The sequence below is a fragment of the Pristiophorus japonicus genome, chromosome 2 (assembly GCF_044704955.1).
Source record: "Pristiophorus japonicus isolate sPriJap1 chromosome 2, sPriJap1.hap1, whole genome shotgun sequence".
Lineage (NCBI taxonomy): Eukaryota > Metazoa > Chordata > Chondrichthyes > Pristiophoridae > Pristiophorus > Pristiophorus japonicus.
In genome coordinates, this window is record NC_091978.1 from 216,152,878 (window position 1) to 216,167,188 (window position 14,311).

The 14,311-nt window shown below is 44.9% G+C and overlaps 1 protein-coding gene across 1 annotated transcript in view; it reads left to right on the top strand.

Moving 5' to 3' along the window:
* Positions 1 to 14,311, top strand: part of rab28 (RAB28, member RAS oncogene family) — a 337,454-nt gene that overhangs the window by 246,555 nt on the left and 76,588 nt on the right. The window contains exon 5 of the mRNA XM_070861390.1: positions 1,338 to 1,441. Within this exon, the coding sequence (XP_070717491.1) occupies positions 1,338 to 1,441 (104 nt within the window). The remainder of the gene's footprint in view (positions 1 to 1,337; positions 1,442 to 14,311) is intronic.

The window sequence follows — 14,311 nt, forward strand, 5'->3', positions numbered from 1 at the left end:
TTCTGTGGCGAGTTTAATGGGCAATTAATGCGCAAATGCAGCAACTTCATGAAAATCACGGGGATGCCCAACATTGCACTTGTTTTGAGAAGTGTTTTTTTCCCTCCAGTGTCTGCTCAAACTCATTTGCATATCGGTGAGCTTAAAATCTGCCACGAAACAACAACTTGTATTTATATAGCGCCTTTAATGTAGTGAAACGTCCCACGGTGCTTTACAGGAATTTTATGAGACAAAATATTTGACACTGGAGATGCAAGGAGAAATTAAGGCAGATGACCAAAAGCCTGGTCAAAGAGATAAGTTTTAAGAAGCGTCTTAAAATGAGGAAATAGAGGTAGAGAGGCAGACAGGTTTAGGCTTGGAATTCCAGAGCTTAGGGCCTCGGCAACAGAAGGACGGCAACCAATGGTAGAGCGATTATAATCAGGGATGCTCAAGAGGCCAGAATTAGAGGAGCGCATTTGGGCAGCGGTTTATAACGTAAATTATTTTTAAAATGTTGCTTAAAAAAATATTTCTTGATGTATTTAAGAGTGGTAACTTAGTGCAGTTTGATTACTACAGCTGAAAATGGGGCTATCTCAAAAAATAAGCATTTTTAATAGTGTCTAGTCCACCACTTGTGAGTAACCTGATTTTGAATAACTGAAAATGGCTTTAAAAAAAACTATATTGAACTATTTACTAGTTATATTGGTGTATAGTAGTTAGTTTCTCAGTAAATTAAAAAAAATATTCCAAAGCTTTTAAAGGGTGTCCTTGCACCCAAAAAAATCAAGGAGCTTCCTCAAAGGCCGGTAAATGGGTACAATTAGTGGAAACTCGCAATGGTGATTAATTCAATCTGGGGGCGTGACCAGTTTTGTGGACATGGTGATGTTTTTTTAAACCAGCGCAAAAGATCGTGTAAATCTCGATTTGTGCTGACTGAAATTTGCACTTGAAATTCCTCAACCTTTTGCACTGGTTTGGCTGATTCTGGGCAAATTGCACTAAAAAACAGCGCAACCTAGCAGAAACTCCAAGCCAGGATATTTAAGATGTAGGGCTTTTTATGCTTGGAAAGAAAAACTGATGGAACAGTTATCCATTATTTTAATCATGAGTAGGTCATGTGCAAATGATGCAATGACATGTTGATGCTGATAATTGCATCAGTGTGAATTGTGTTTTCACATTGTGCTGCATGGCAAACAGAAGGAAAATACTATTTTCGGTAAAGTTTCATTTTGTGCAATTATACAATTGGCTTCTTGAATGAAACAGATGTATGGTTGAATCTTAAAATATATGAGTCCACTGAAGACTTACAGAATTGTATTTTTTTTCCATAGTTGATTTGGAACACATACGAACTGTCAAGACGGACAAGCATCAACGATTTTGCCAGGAAAACAACATCAGTGGTCATTTTGTCTCTGCCAAAACCGGAGACTCTGTGAGTTTGAACCACGTCCTAGACATATTCAAAGCATTTTGGAACAGCTTACTTACATTAGAATAATAGAATTGGACAAGAGGTAAAAAGACTAATTGATGTATGGATTATTTTATTTGTTTACAGTGCAATAGAGAAAACAAATGGTATATTTGTTGTCTCCTATCAAAGAATGGAGGTTATTAACTTCAGTCAGTAATACTATCTCTGCACACATAAGACTTAAGTGCAAGGAATGTCTTGGACTGATGCTATAACACATGCAAATCAGGGCAACTTAAGATGGACAATGTTTGTGATAAATTGCTGATTAACATTTGCTGCAGTAGAGGTTGAGTGGACAAAGGCCTCATTTACCACATAGTTAATTCTTATAATTGTAGTTTAACTGTGCCATTATGCATCCAGTAACTAATGATACAGAATTCCAGCGCAGACCAATTTACAAATAGCTATGCATCTTGAATAGATTGTTCCTTTTAGACATAACAGCTGCAATTAGCTCACTTCAGTGTTAAATAACTCTTTAAAAAAAATCCCAGTTCCAGCTATATATTACTTTAAATTGTCCTGAACTCCTAATTCTCCTGTTTGCACATGCATTGTCCTGGTGGTACTCTCCAGCAATATAGGAGGGTTTACCATGAGGTGGAGCATGGCAGCGAGGAAGATTGAGAAGAGTGTTGGGGCGATGAAACAGCCCTGTTTGACCCCAGTCCGGACGCGAATTGGGTCTGTAATGGATCCGTTGGTAAGGATCACGGCCTGCATGTCGTCGTGGAGCAGGTGGAGGATGTTGACGAACTTTTAGGGGCATCCGAAACAGAGGAGAACACTCCATAGACCCTCACGGTTGACAGTGTCAAAGGTCTTTGTAAGGTCGAAGAAGGCTATGTATAAGGGCTGGTGCTGCTCCCTGCATTTTTCCTGCAGCTGCCATGCTGCAAAGATCATGTCTATTGTGCCCTGTAAGGGCCGAAATCCGCGCTGTGACTCTGGGAGGAGCTCTTCGGCCACAGGGAGAAAAGACGGTTGAGGAGGACTCTAGCACCAACTTTCCCAGTGGCTGATAGTCGGGAGATTCCTCTGTAGTTGCCGCAGTCGGACTTGTCCCCTTTTTTAAAAAGGGTCACGAACATTGCATTTTTTGAGATCTCCCGGCATGCTCTCCTCCCTCCAGATGAGAGAGATGAGGTCATGTATCCGCGCTAACAGCGCCTCTCTGCCATACTTTAGTGCCTCAGCAGGGATTCCATCCGTTCCCGTAGCCTTTTTGTTCTTGAGCGGTCTTATGGCTTTTCCTGCCGTGTGGGGTTTCACGAAGGTGGTGGCAGGTCGCATGCTGCGGGATGGAGTCGAGAACACTCAAGTCAAAGGTACAGTCTCGATTGAGGAGATCTTCAAAGTGCTCCTTCCAGCGGGCCCTGACTGCCTCGGTGTCCTTGATGAGTGTTTCCCCGTTCTTGGCCAGCAGTGGGGTGGGGCCTTGGGAGTTTGGACCGTAGGTAGCCTTGATTGCGATGAAGAATCCTCGCACATCATGGCTGTCAGCCAGTTGTTGTATCTCCTGTGCTTTCTCCATCCACCACCTGTTCTTTAGGTCCAGGGTTTTTTGTTGGAGCCCAGCCTTGAGCCGCCTGCAATGTTGCTTTGCTGCTCCCGAGTTGGGTTGTAGCTTAAGGCTCAGAAATGCTCTGCATTTGTGATCTATTAGTTCTTGGATCTCCTGATTATTCTCATCAAACCAGTCCTGGTGTTTTCTGGTTGAGTGACCAAGCGTCTCTTTACAGGCACTGGTTACGGAGGCCTGGAGGGCAGACCAAGCGCTGTGGGCATTATGCGTCTCAGGATCATCAAGGCACGCCAGCTTAGCTGTGAGTCGCTGGCTGTACGGGGCTCTCTTAGCTGGGTCTTTAAGTGCCCCGGCATTGACTTTTTTGCGGCACTTCTTCTGCTGTCCCCTCCGCTTTGGGGCTATGTTGATGTCGATGTCGATTAGGCGGTGGTCTGTCCAGCAGTCGTCAGCCCCTGTCATTGCGCGGATGATGCGCACATCCTTGCAATCCCTGGCTCGGACGATGACATAGTCGAGCAGGTGCCAGTGTTTGGAGCGAGGGTGTTGCCACAATGCCACGATGCCTTGCACGATGTCTCGCTGCCATGCTACACCTCAGTCAACAAGCTCCCTGCTGGAGTGGAACTAAACTACAGAACCAGTGGGAACCTGTTCAACCTTCGCCGTCTCCAGGCCAGGTCCAAGACCACCCCAACCTCTGTCGTCGAGCTACAGTACACGGACGATGCCTGCGTCTGCGCACATTCAGAGGCTGAACTCCAAGATATAGTCGACGTATTTACTGATGCATACGAAAGCATGGGCCTTACGCTAAACATCCGTAAGACAAAGGTCCTCCACCAACCTGTCCTCGCCGCACAGCACTACCCCCCAGTCATCAAGATTCATGGCACAGCCCTGGACAATGTGGACCATTTCCCATATGTTGGGAGCCTCGTAACAATAAAAGCAGAAATTGATGGAGATTCAACACCGCCTCCAGTGCACCAGCGGAGCCTTCCGACGCCTGAGGAAAAGAGTGTTCGAAGACCAGGCCCTCAAATCTACCACCAAGCTCATGGTTTACAGGGTTGCAGTAATACCAGCCCTCCTGTATGGCTCAGAGACATGGACCATGTACAGTAGACACCTCAAGTCGCTGGAGAAATACCACCAACGATGCCTCCGCAAGATCCTACAAATCCCCTGGGAGGACAGACGCACCAACTTTAGTGTCCTCGACCAGGCCAACAACCCCAGCATTGAAGCACTGACCATACATGATCAGCTCCGCTGGGCAGGCCACATTGTCTGCATGCCAGGTACGTTTCGTGGCGCAAAGATGGGAAACTCATGAACTAAACTGCCGGGTCGTGTAAGCTCTGAGAGAGATCGGCGGGGGGGGAGGAGAGCCTTAAAAAAACCCACAAAAACATTCCAAAACATTGCCCACTCCACCACAACACAAATCGCTAAAAAAATGTAAAGAACAAACACTCGCACTTTCCTTCGAAGCACTTTACCTTCCTCTGCACCGCGCTAATTTCCCAGGCGGTCATTGTGGGTGCACTTTCAGGCGGACGGATCAGGCAAAAATCCAAAGTACTGGCTGTGTCGCATTGCACACCCAGTGCAGCACTTCCTCGTGGTGCTGCTCAGCGCCACCACAAAACTGGACCGGAGGATCGTGACAGGGCACAGGGGACCTCACCGCCGCCTTTCACGCCACTCCGGGGTGAAACCCGGAGCACAATGGACCGGAAAATCCAGCCCCAAGTCATTAATGTATATCAAAAACAGCAATGGTCCCAGTACTGAATCTTGGGTATGCCACTGTATATTTCCCTCCAGTCCAAAAACAGCCATTCATCACAGTTCTCTGGTTTCTATCCCTTAGCCAATTTTGTGTCCATGCTGTTATTGCCCCATTTATCCCTTGGGCTTTAATTTTGCTAACAAGCCTAATATGTGGTACTTTATCAAACACCTTTTAAAAGTCCATATACACATCATCAACTCCATTGCCCTCATCCACTTTCTGCTATCTCATCAAAAAACTCAATCAAGTTAATCGAACACGATTAGAAACATAGAAACATAGAAATTAGGTGCAGGAGTAGGCCATTTGGCCCTTCGAGCCTGCACCGCTATTCAATAAGATCATGGCTGATCATTCAACCTCAATAACCCTTTCCTGCTTTCTCTCCATTCCCTTGATCTCTTTGGCCGTAAGGGCCATATCTAACTCTCTTTTGAATATATCTAACGAACTGGCCTCAACGACTTTCTGCGGTAGAGAATTCCACAGGTTAATCACTCTATGAGTGAAGAAGTTTCTCCTCATCTCAGTCCTAAATGGATTACCCCTTATTCTTAGACTGTGATCCCTGGTTCTGGAACTCCCCAGCAACGGGAACATTCTTCCTGCCTCTAACCTGTCCAATCCCGTAAGAATTTATATATTTCTATGAGATCTCCTCTCATTCTTCTAAACTCCAGTGGATACAAGCCCAGTTGATCCAGTCTCTCCTCATATGTCAGCCCTGCCATCCGGGGAATCAGTCTGGTAAACCTTCCCTGTACTTCCTCAATAGCAAGAACGTCCTTCCTCAGATTAGGAGACCAAAACTGAACACAATATTCTAGGTGTGACCTCACCAAGGCTCTGTCCAAATGCAGTAAGAACTCCCTGCTCCTATACTCAAATCCTCTAGCTATGAAGGCCAAAATGCCATTTGCCTTCTTCACCACCTGCTGTACCTGCATGCCAATCTTCAATGACTGATGTACCATGACACCCAGGTCTCATTGCACCTACCCTTTTCCTAATTCAGATAATATTCTGTCTTCCTGTTTTTGCCACCAAAGTGGATAACCTCACATTTATCCATATTATACTGCATCTGCCATACATTTGCCCACTCACCTAACCTGTCCAAGTCACCCTCTGCAGCCTCTTAGCATCCTCCTCACAGCTCACTCCGCCACCCAGCTTAGTGTCATCTGCAAACTTGGAGATATTACATTCAATTCCTTCATCTAAATCATTGATGTATGTTGTAAATAGCTGGGGTCCCAGCACTGAACCCTGCGGCACCCCACTGGTCACTGCCTGCCATTCTAAAAAGGACCCGTTTATTCTGACACTCTGCTTCCTGTCTGCCAACCAGTTCTCTATCCACATCAATACATTACCCCCAATACCATGTGCTTTAATTTTGCACACTAATCTCTTGTGTGGGACCTTGTCAAAAGCCTTTTGAAAGTCCAAATACACCACATCCACTGGTTCTCCCTTGTCCACTCTACTAGTTACATCCTCAAAAAATTTTAGAAGATTTATCAAGAATGATTTCCCTTTCATAAATCCATGCTGACTTGGACTGATCCTGTCACTGCTTTCCAAATGCGTTGCTATTTCATCTTTAATAATTGATTCCAACATTTTCCCCACCACTGATGTCAGGCTAACCGGTCTATAATTCCCTGTTTTCTCTCACCCTCCTTTTTTAAAAAGTGGTGTTACATTAGCAACCCTCCAGTCCATAGGAACTGATCCAGAGTCACTAGAATGTTGGAAAATGATGACCAATGCATCCACTACTTCTAGGGCCACTTCCTTAAGTACTCTGAGATGCAGCCTTTCAGGCCCTGGGGATTTATCGGCCTTCAATCCCATCAATTTCCCAAACAGAATTTCCTGACTAATAAGGATTTCCTTCAGCTCCTCCTTCTCGCTAGACCCTCGAACCCCTAGTATTCCCGGAAGGTTATTTTTTAATCTTCCTTAGTGAAGACAGATCCAAAGTATTTGTTCAATTGGTCTGCCATTTCTTTGTTCCCCATTTTAAATTCAACTGATTTTGACTGCAAAGGAACTATGTTGGTTTTCATTAATCTTTTTCTCTTCACATATCTGTAGAAGCTTTTGCAGTCAGATTTTATGTTCCTTGCAAGCTTCCTCTCATACTCTATTTCCCCCCTCCTAATTAGATCCTTTGTCTCCCTCTGCTGAATTCTAAATTTCTCCCAGTCCTCAGGTTTGCTGCTTTTTCTGACCGATTTATATGCCTCTTCCTTGGATTTAATACTATCCCTAATTTCCCTTGTTAGCCACAGTTGAGCTACCTTCCCCATTTTATTTTTACTCCAGACAGGGATGTACAATTGTTGAAGTTCATCCATGTGATCTTTAAATGTCTGCCATTGCCTTTCCACTGTCAACCCTTTAAGCATCATTTGCCAGTCTATCCTAGCTAATTCACGTCTCAGAACATCGAAGTTACCTTTCCTTAAAGTTCAGGACCCTAGTCTCTGAATTAACACTGTCACTCTCCATCTTAATGAAGAATTCTACTATATTATGGTCACTCTTCCCCAAGGGGCCTCGCACAACAAGATTGCTAATTAGTCCTCTCTCATTACACAACACCTAGCCTCGGATGGCCAGCTCTTTCGTTGGTTCCTCGACATATTGGTCTAGAAAGCCATCCCTAATACACTCCAGGAAATCCTCCGCCACCGCATTGCTACCAGCTTGGTTAGCCCAATTTATATAGATTAAAGTCACCCATGATAACTGCTATGCCTTTATTGCATGCATCCCAATTTCTTGTTTGATGCCATCCCCAACCTCACTACTACTGTTTGGTGGTCTGTACAGAACTCCCACACGCGTTTTCTGCCTTTTAGTATTTCGCAGCTCTACCCATACAGATTCCACATCATCCAAGCTAATGTCCTTTCTTACTATTGCCTTAATTTCCTCTTTAACCAGCAACGCTACCTTTTCCTTTCTGTCTATCCTTCCTGAATGTTGATTAACCCTGGATGTTGAGTTCCCAGCCTTGGTCACCCTGGACCCATGTCTCCGTAATTCCAATTATATCACAATCGTTAATAACTGCCTGCGCAGTTACTTCATCCACCTTATTACGAATACTTCTCGCATTGAGGCATGGAGCCTTCAGGCTTGTCTTTTTAACACTCTTTGTCCCTTTAGAATTTTGCTGTAATGTGGCCCTTTTTGATTTTTGCCTTAGGTTTCTCTGCCCTCCACTTTTAGAATTCTCCTTTCTATCTTTTGCTTTTGTCCCCATTTTATTTCCCTGTCTCCCTGCATAGGTTCCCATTCCCTGCCGTATTAGTTTAACCCCTCCCCAACAACACTAGCAAACACTCCCCCTAGGATATTGGTTCTGGTCCTGCCCAGGTGCAGACCATCCAGTTTGTACTGGTCCCACCTCCCCCAGAACCGGTTCCAATGTCCCAGGAATTTGAATCCTTCCCTCTTGCACCACTCCTCAAGCCACGTATTCATCTGAGCTATCCTGCGATTCCTACTCTGACTAGCACGTGGCATTGGTAGCAATCCTGAGATTACTATCTTTGAGGTCCTACTTTTTAATTTAACTCCTAGCTCCCTAAATTCAACTTGTAGGACCTCATCCTGCTTTTTACCTATATCATTGGTAAAAATAGGTAAAAAGCGGGATGAGGTCCTATAAGCAGCATGACAACTGGCTGTTCACCTTACCCCTCCAGAATGCCCTGCAGCCGCTCCGAGACATCCTTGACCCTTGCACCAGGGAGGCAACATACCATCCTGGAGTCTCAGTTGCGACCGCAGAAACGCCTATCTATCCCCCTTACAATAGAATCCCCTACCACTATAGCTCTCCCACTCATTTTCTTGCCCTCCTGTGTAGCAGAGCCACCCACGGTGCCATGAACTTGGCTGCTGCTGCCTTCCCCTGGTGAGCCATATCCCCCAACATTATCCAAAGCGGTATATCTGTTTTGGAGGGAGATGACCGCAGGGCAGTCCTGCACTGCCTTCCTACTCCTGCTCTGCCTGATGGTCACCCTTTCCCTATCTGCCTTTGTAACCTTTACCTGCAGTGTGACCAACTCACTGAACGTGCTATCCACGACATCCTCAGCATCGCGCATGCTCCAGAGTGAATCCATCCGCAGCTCCAGTGCCGTCTAACAGCTGGATACACTTCCTGCACACATAGTCGTCAGGGACACTGGAAGCGTCCCTGATTTCCCACATGGCACAGGAGGAGCATGACATGGGTCAGGGCTCTCCTGCCATGACTTCACCCTTAAAATAACCTAATTTGGTTACAATGTCAAAGGGTTCTTACTGACAAGATAAGGAAAAAAGAAAAACTGCTCACCAATCAACCAGCCAATCACTTACCCTCTTAGCTGTGACGTCACACTTAGTTTTCTTTTCCTCCCAGGTCGGGGAGTCAGCACTGGTGGGGAAAACAAGGCAAAGCAACACCTCCCGCTCCCACTTGCCCCAACTCTCCCACTTACCAAACGCTTACCTTTGCACTCTGAGCTCCTGCTGCTCTTAACAAATCTGTGCTGGCTCTCCTTTATCAGTCCATGCTTGTCCAAGTGGCTATTAACTTTCACCTAGGTTGTTTTAAAAGCACCCCCACCACCACATTAGACTCACTGTCCAAGTTTATCCTTCTCCCCTTTTTTGAACAAAGGTGTAACATTTGCAATCCTCCAATCCTTTGGCACCACCCCTGTATCGAAGGAGGATTGAAAGATTGTGGCCAGCGCGTCTGCAATTTCTACCTTTCCCTCAGCAACCAAGGATGCATCCCATCCGGATCCACTTTATGTACTGCCAGCCTTTCTAGTACCTCCTCTTTATTTTTATCTCGTCAAGTATCCCAGCAACCTCCTCATTTACCATAGCTTTGGCAAAGTCCACTTTCTTTGTAAACATCAATGCAAAGTATTCATTTAGTACCTCAGCCATGCCTTCTGCCTCCACCAGTAGTTCTCCATTTTGGTCCCAAATCGGCCCCACCATTCCTCTGACACCCCTTTTACTGTTAATGTGCCTACGGAAGACCTTTGGACTTCTTTTTATGTTAGCCGCAAATGTCATAGGTTGTTTACCTGTTCTGTCGAAAACATTTATTAGACTTATGAAATGTGCCGCTGTTATTAGGTAAAATTAAACCATGATTTGACTGGATTTAGTGAATTAATTTCTGCTCACGTCACTTGAGCAAAGTTTCATTCCTTGATCACAAATTTGATACAATGGAAGTGAATTGCTCAAAATCTTTCCTCTAATGTAGAGCCCAAAACTACAAGTTTAAAATCTTACCTTAAATATTCTCTTCGGTGCAGCAGTGCTGGTCACTCCCTCAATCAGTCTGTGTGACTTGTGTTTTGTTGGTATGTTGCTCAATATCTAACATAATGATATCACGACCCAAGAGTGTAACTATAGTATCTCTTTATGATCTGAACTGGATATTCATGCATGTACTTCTTCAATCTCTTTGAAAGTGAATTGAGAAAACAATTGGTGAGATGAAACCATATACAAATCTTTAAGCTGCTTTATTTCGCAACAAGTGAACATATGAAGCAATAGTTGTGCTTAGGTTCACTTAGTTCAAACAGTGCAGCTTGTCTTCGAGTAATATTACAAATGAATGAACACGCTACATTACTCTAGTCGAGCCTGACTTAAACAAAGTAACACCCCTCCTACATTCTCCTTCTGAGCCTGGCCAATGCATCCTCTTAGCTTTCTGTTTAAAACTGAACTGACTTTGTAGTCTTTGCAGGACCTGACTACCTGTGTCTCTGTTTTTTTTAATCACTCTGTGTTCACAGTTAGGAGGGATCAGAAACAAATCCAGCTCAGTGAGATTGCCTTTGCTTGGCTCAATACTCTTAACTATCTGATTGTATCTGGAGCATCTCCAGCAATGGCTTCTCTACCCCACCCCGTGTACCGTTAAGTGCCCCAGGAATTTGTTCTTGGCCCTCCTTCTCTTCATTATCTCATTATCTATCTGTTGCCCCTTGGTGACATCATCTGCAGATGTGGGGTCAGCTTCCACATAAGAACACAAGAAATAGAAACAGGAGTAGGCCATACGACTCCTCGAGCCGACTCCGCCATTCATGGCTGATCTGATCATGGATTCTGCACCACTTCCCTGCCCGTTCCCCATAACCCATTATCCCCTTATCGTTTAAGAAACTGTCTATTTCTGTCTTAAATTTATTCAATGTCCCAGCTTCCACAGCTCTCAGGCAACAAATTCCATAGATTTACAACCCTCTGAGAGAAGAAATTTCTCCTCATATCAGTTTTAAATGGGTGGCCCCTTATTCTAAGATCATGCCCTCTAGTTCTAGTCTCCCCCATCAGTGGAAACATTCTCTCTGCATCCACCTTGTCAAGCCTCTCATAATCTTATACATGTAGAGTGATTTTACCCAAGCTCATGTATTCAGCTATTTAGGTATTTGAAATGTATGCTTCATTGCTACGCGGCTATTTGGGGTAGATATTCATCTGGGCCCCTTTGCACTGTGGCATGCTCCCCAATCAGGAGGTCCGAAGCCAGTCTGAAATTGGGCCTCGGGCCTCAACCATTGTCTGGGTGAGCTTACAACTGTCTCGCCAATAGCTGCCCAAATGTAGGTCCTGGGGGCAACAAGGAGGTAAACATAGAAAATAGGTGCAGGAGTAGGCCATTCGCCCCTTCGAGCCTGCACCGCCATTCAATGAGTTCATGGCTGAACATGCAACTTCAGTACCCCATTCCTGCTTTCTCGCCATACCCCTTGATCCCCCGAGTAGTAAGGACTACATCTAACTCCTTTTTGAATATATTTAGTGAATTGGCCTCAACAACTTTCTGTGGCAGAGAATTCCACAGGTTCACCACTCTCTGGGTGAAGAAGTTTCTCCTCATCTCAGTCCTAAATGGCTTATGCCTTATCCTTATACTGTGAACCCTGCTTCTGGACTTCCCCAACATTGGGAACATTCTTCCTGAATCTAACCTGTCTAAACCCGTCAGAATTTTAAACGTTTCTATGAGATCTCCTCTCATTCTTCTGAACTCCAGTGAATACAAGCCCAGTTGATCCAGTCTTTCTTGATATGTCAGTCCCGCCATTCCGGGAATCAGTCTGGTGAACCTTCGCTGCACTCCCTCAATAGCAAAAATATCCTTCCTCAAGTTAGGAGACCAAAACTGCACACAATACTCCAAGTGTGGCCTCACCAAGGCCCTGAACAACTGTAGTAACACCTCCGTGCTCCTGTACTCAAATCCCCTCGCTATGAAGGCCAACATGCCATTTGCTTTCTTAACCACCTGCTGTACCTGCATGCCAACCTTCAATGACTGATGTACCATGACACCCAGGTCTCGTTGCAGCTCCCCTTTTCCTAATCTGTCACCATTCAGATAATAGTCTGTCTCTCTGTTTTTACCACCAAAGTGGATACCCTCACATTTATCCACATTATACTTCATCTGCCATGCATTTGCCCACTCACCTAACCTATCCAAGTCACTCTGCAGCCTCATAGCATCCTCCTTGCAGCTCACACTGCCACCCAACTTAGTGTCATCCGCAAATTTGGAGATACTACATTTAATTCCCTCTTCTAAATCATTAATGTACAGTGTAAACAGCTGGGGCCCCAGCACAGAACCTTGCAGTACCCCACTAGTCACTGCCTGCCATTCTGAAAAGTACCCATTTACTCCTACTCTTTGCTTCCTGTCTGACAACCAGTTCTCAATCCACGTCAGCACACGACCCCCAATCCCATGTGCTTTAACTTTGCACGCTAATCTCTTGTGTGGGACCTTGTCGAAAGCCTTCTGAAAGTCCAAATACACCACATCAATTGGTTCTCCCTTGTCCACTCTACTGGAAACATCCTCAAAAAATTGCAGAAGATTTGTCAAGCATGATTTCCCTTTCACAAAGCCATGCTGACTTGGACCTATCATGTCACCTCTTTCCAAATGCGCTGCTATGACATCCTTAATAATTGATTCCATCACTTTACCCACTACCGATGTTAGGCTGACCGGTCTATAATTCCCTGTTTGCTCTCTCGCTCCTTTTTTAAAAAGTGGGGTTACATTAGCTACCCTCCACTCCATAGGAACTGATCCAGAGTCTATGGAATGTTGGAAAATGACTGTCAATACATCCGCTATTTCCAAGGCCACCTCCTTAAGTACTCTGGGATGCAGACCATCAGGCCCTGGGGATTTATCGGCCTTCAGTCCCATCAATTTCCCTAACACAATTTCTCGACTAATAAGGATTTCCCTCAGTTCCTCCTCCTTACTAGATCCTCTGACCCCTTTTATATCCTTAGTGAATACCGAACCAAAGTACTTGTTCAATTGGTCTGCCATTTCTTTGTTCCCAGTTATGACTTCCCCTGATTCTGACTGCAGGGGATTAAAAGAGATGGCGGAAGCTATAGCAGATGCATTCGTTATAATCTACCAAAATTCTCTGGACTCTGGGGAGGTACCAGCGGATTGGAAAGCAGCTAATGTAACGCCTCTGTTTAAAAAAGGGGGCAGACAAAAGGCAGGTAACTATAGGCCAGTTAGTTTAGCATCTGTAGTGGGGAAAATGCTTGAAGCTATCATTAAGGAAGAAATAGCGGGACATCGAGATAGGAATAGTGCAATCAAGCAGACGCAACATGGATTCATGAAGGGGAAATCATGCGTAACTAAGTTACTGGAATTCTTTGAGGATATAACGAGCATGGTGGATAGAGGTGTACCGATGGATGTGGTGTATTTAGATTTCCAAAAGGCATTCGATAAGGTGCCACACAAAAGGTTACTGCAGAAGATAAAGGTACGCGGAGTCAGAGGAATTGTATTAACATGGATAGAGAATTGGCTGGCTAACAGAAAGCAGAGAGTCGTGATAAATGGGTCCTTATTGGGTTGGAAATCGGTGGTTAGTGGTGTGCCACAGGGATCGGTGCTGGGACCACAACTGTTTACAATATACATAGATGACCTGGAAGAGGGGACAGAATGTAGTGTAACAAAATTTGCAGATGAGACAAAGATTAGTGGGAAAGCGGGTTCTGTAAAGGACACAGAGAGGCTGCAAAGAGATTTAGATAGGTTAAGCGAATGGGCTAAGGTTTGGCAGATGAAATACAATGTCGGAAAATGTGAGGTCATTCACCTTGGGAAAAAAAACAGTAAAAGAGAATATTATTTGAATGGGGAGAAATTACAACATACTGCAGTGCAGAGGGACCTGGGGGTCCTTGTACATGAATCCCAAAAAGTTAGTTTGCAGGTGCAGCAGGTAATCAGGAAGGCGAATGGAATGTTGGCCTTCATTGCGAGAGGGATGGAGTCCAAAAGCAGGGAGGTCCTGCTGCAACTGTACAGGGTATTGGTGAGGCCGCACCTGGAGTACTGCGTGCAGTTTTGATCACCTTACTTAAGGAAGGATATACT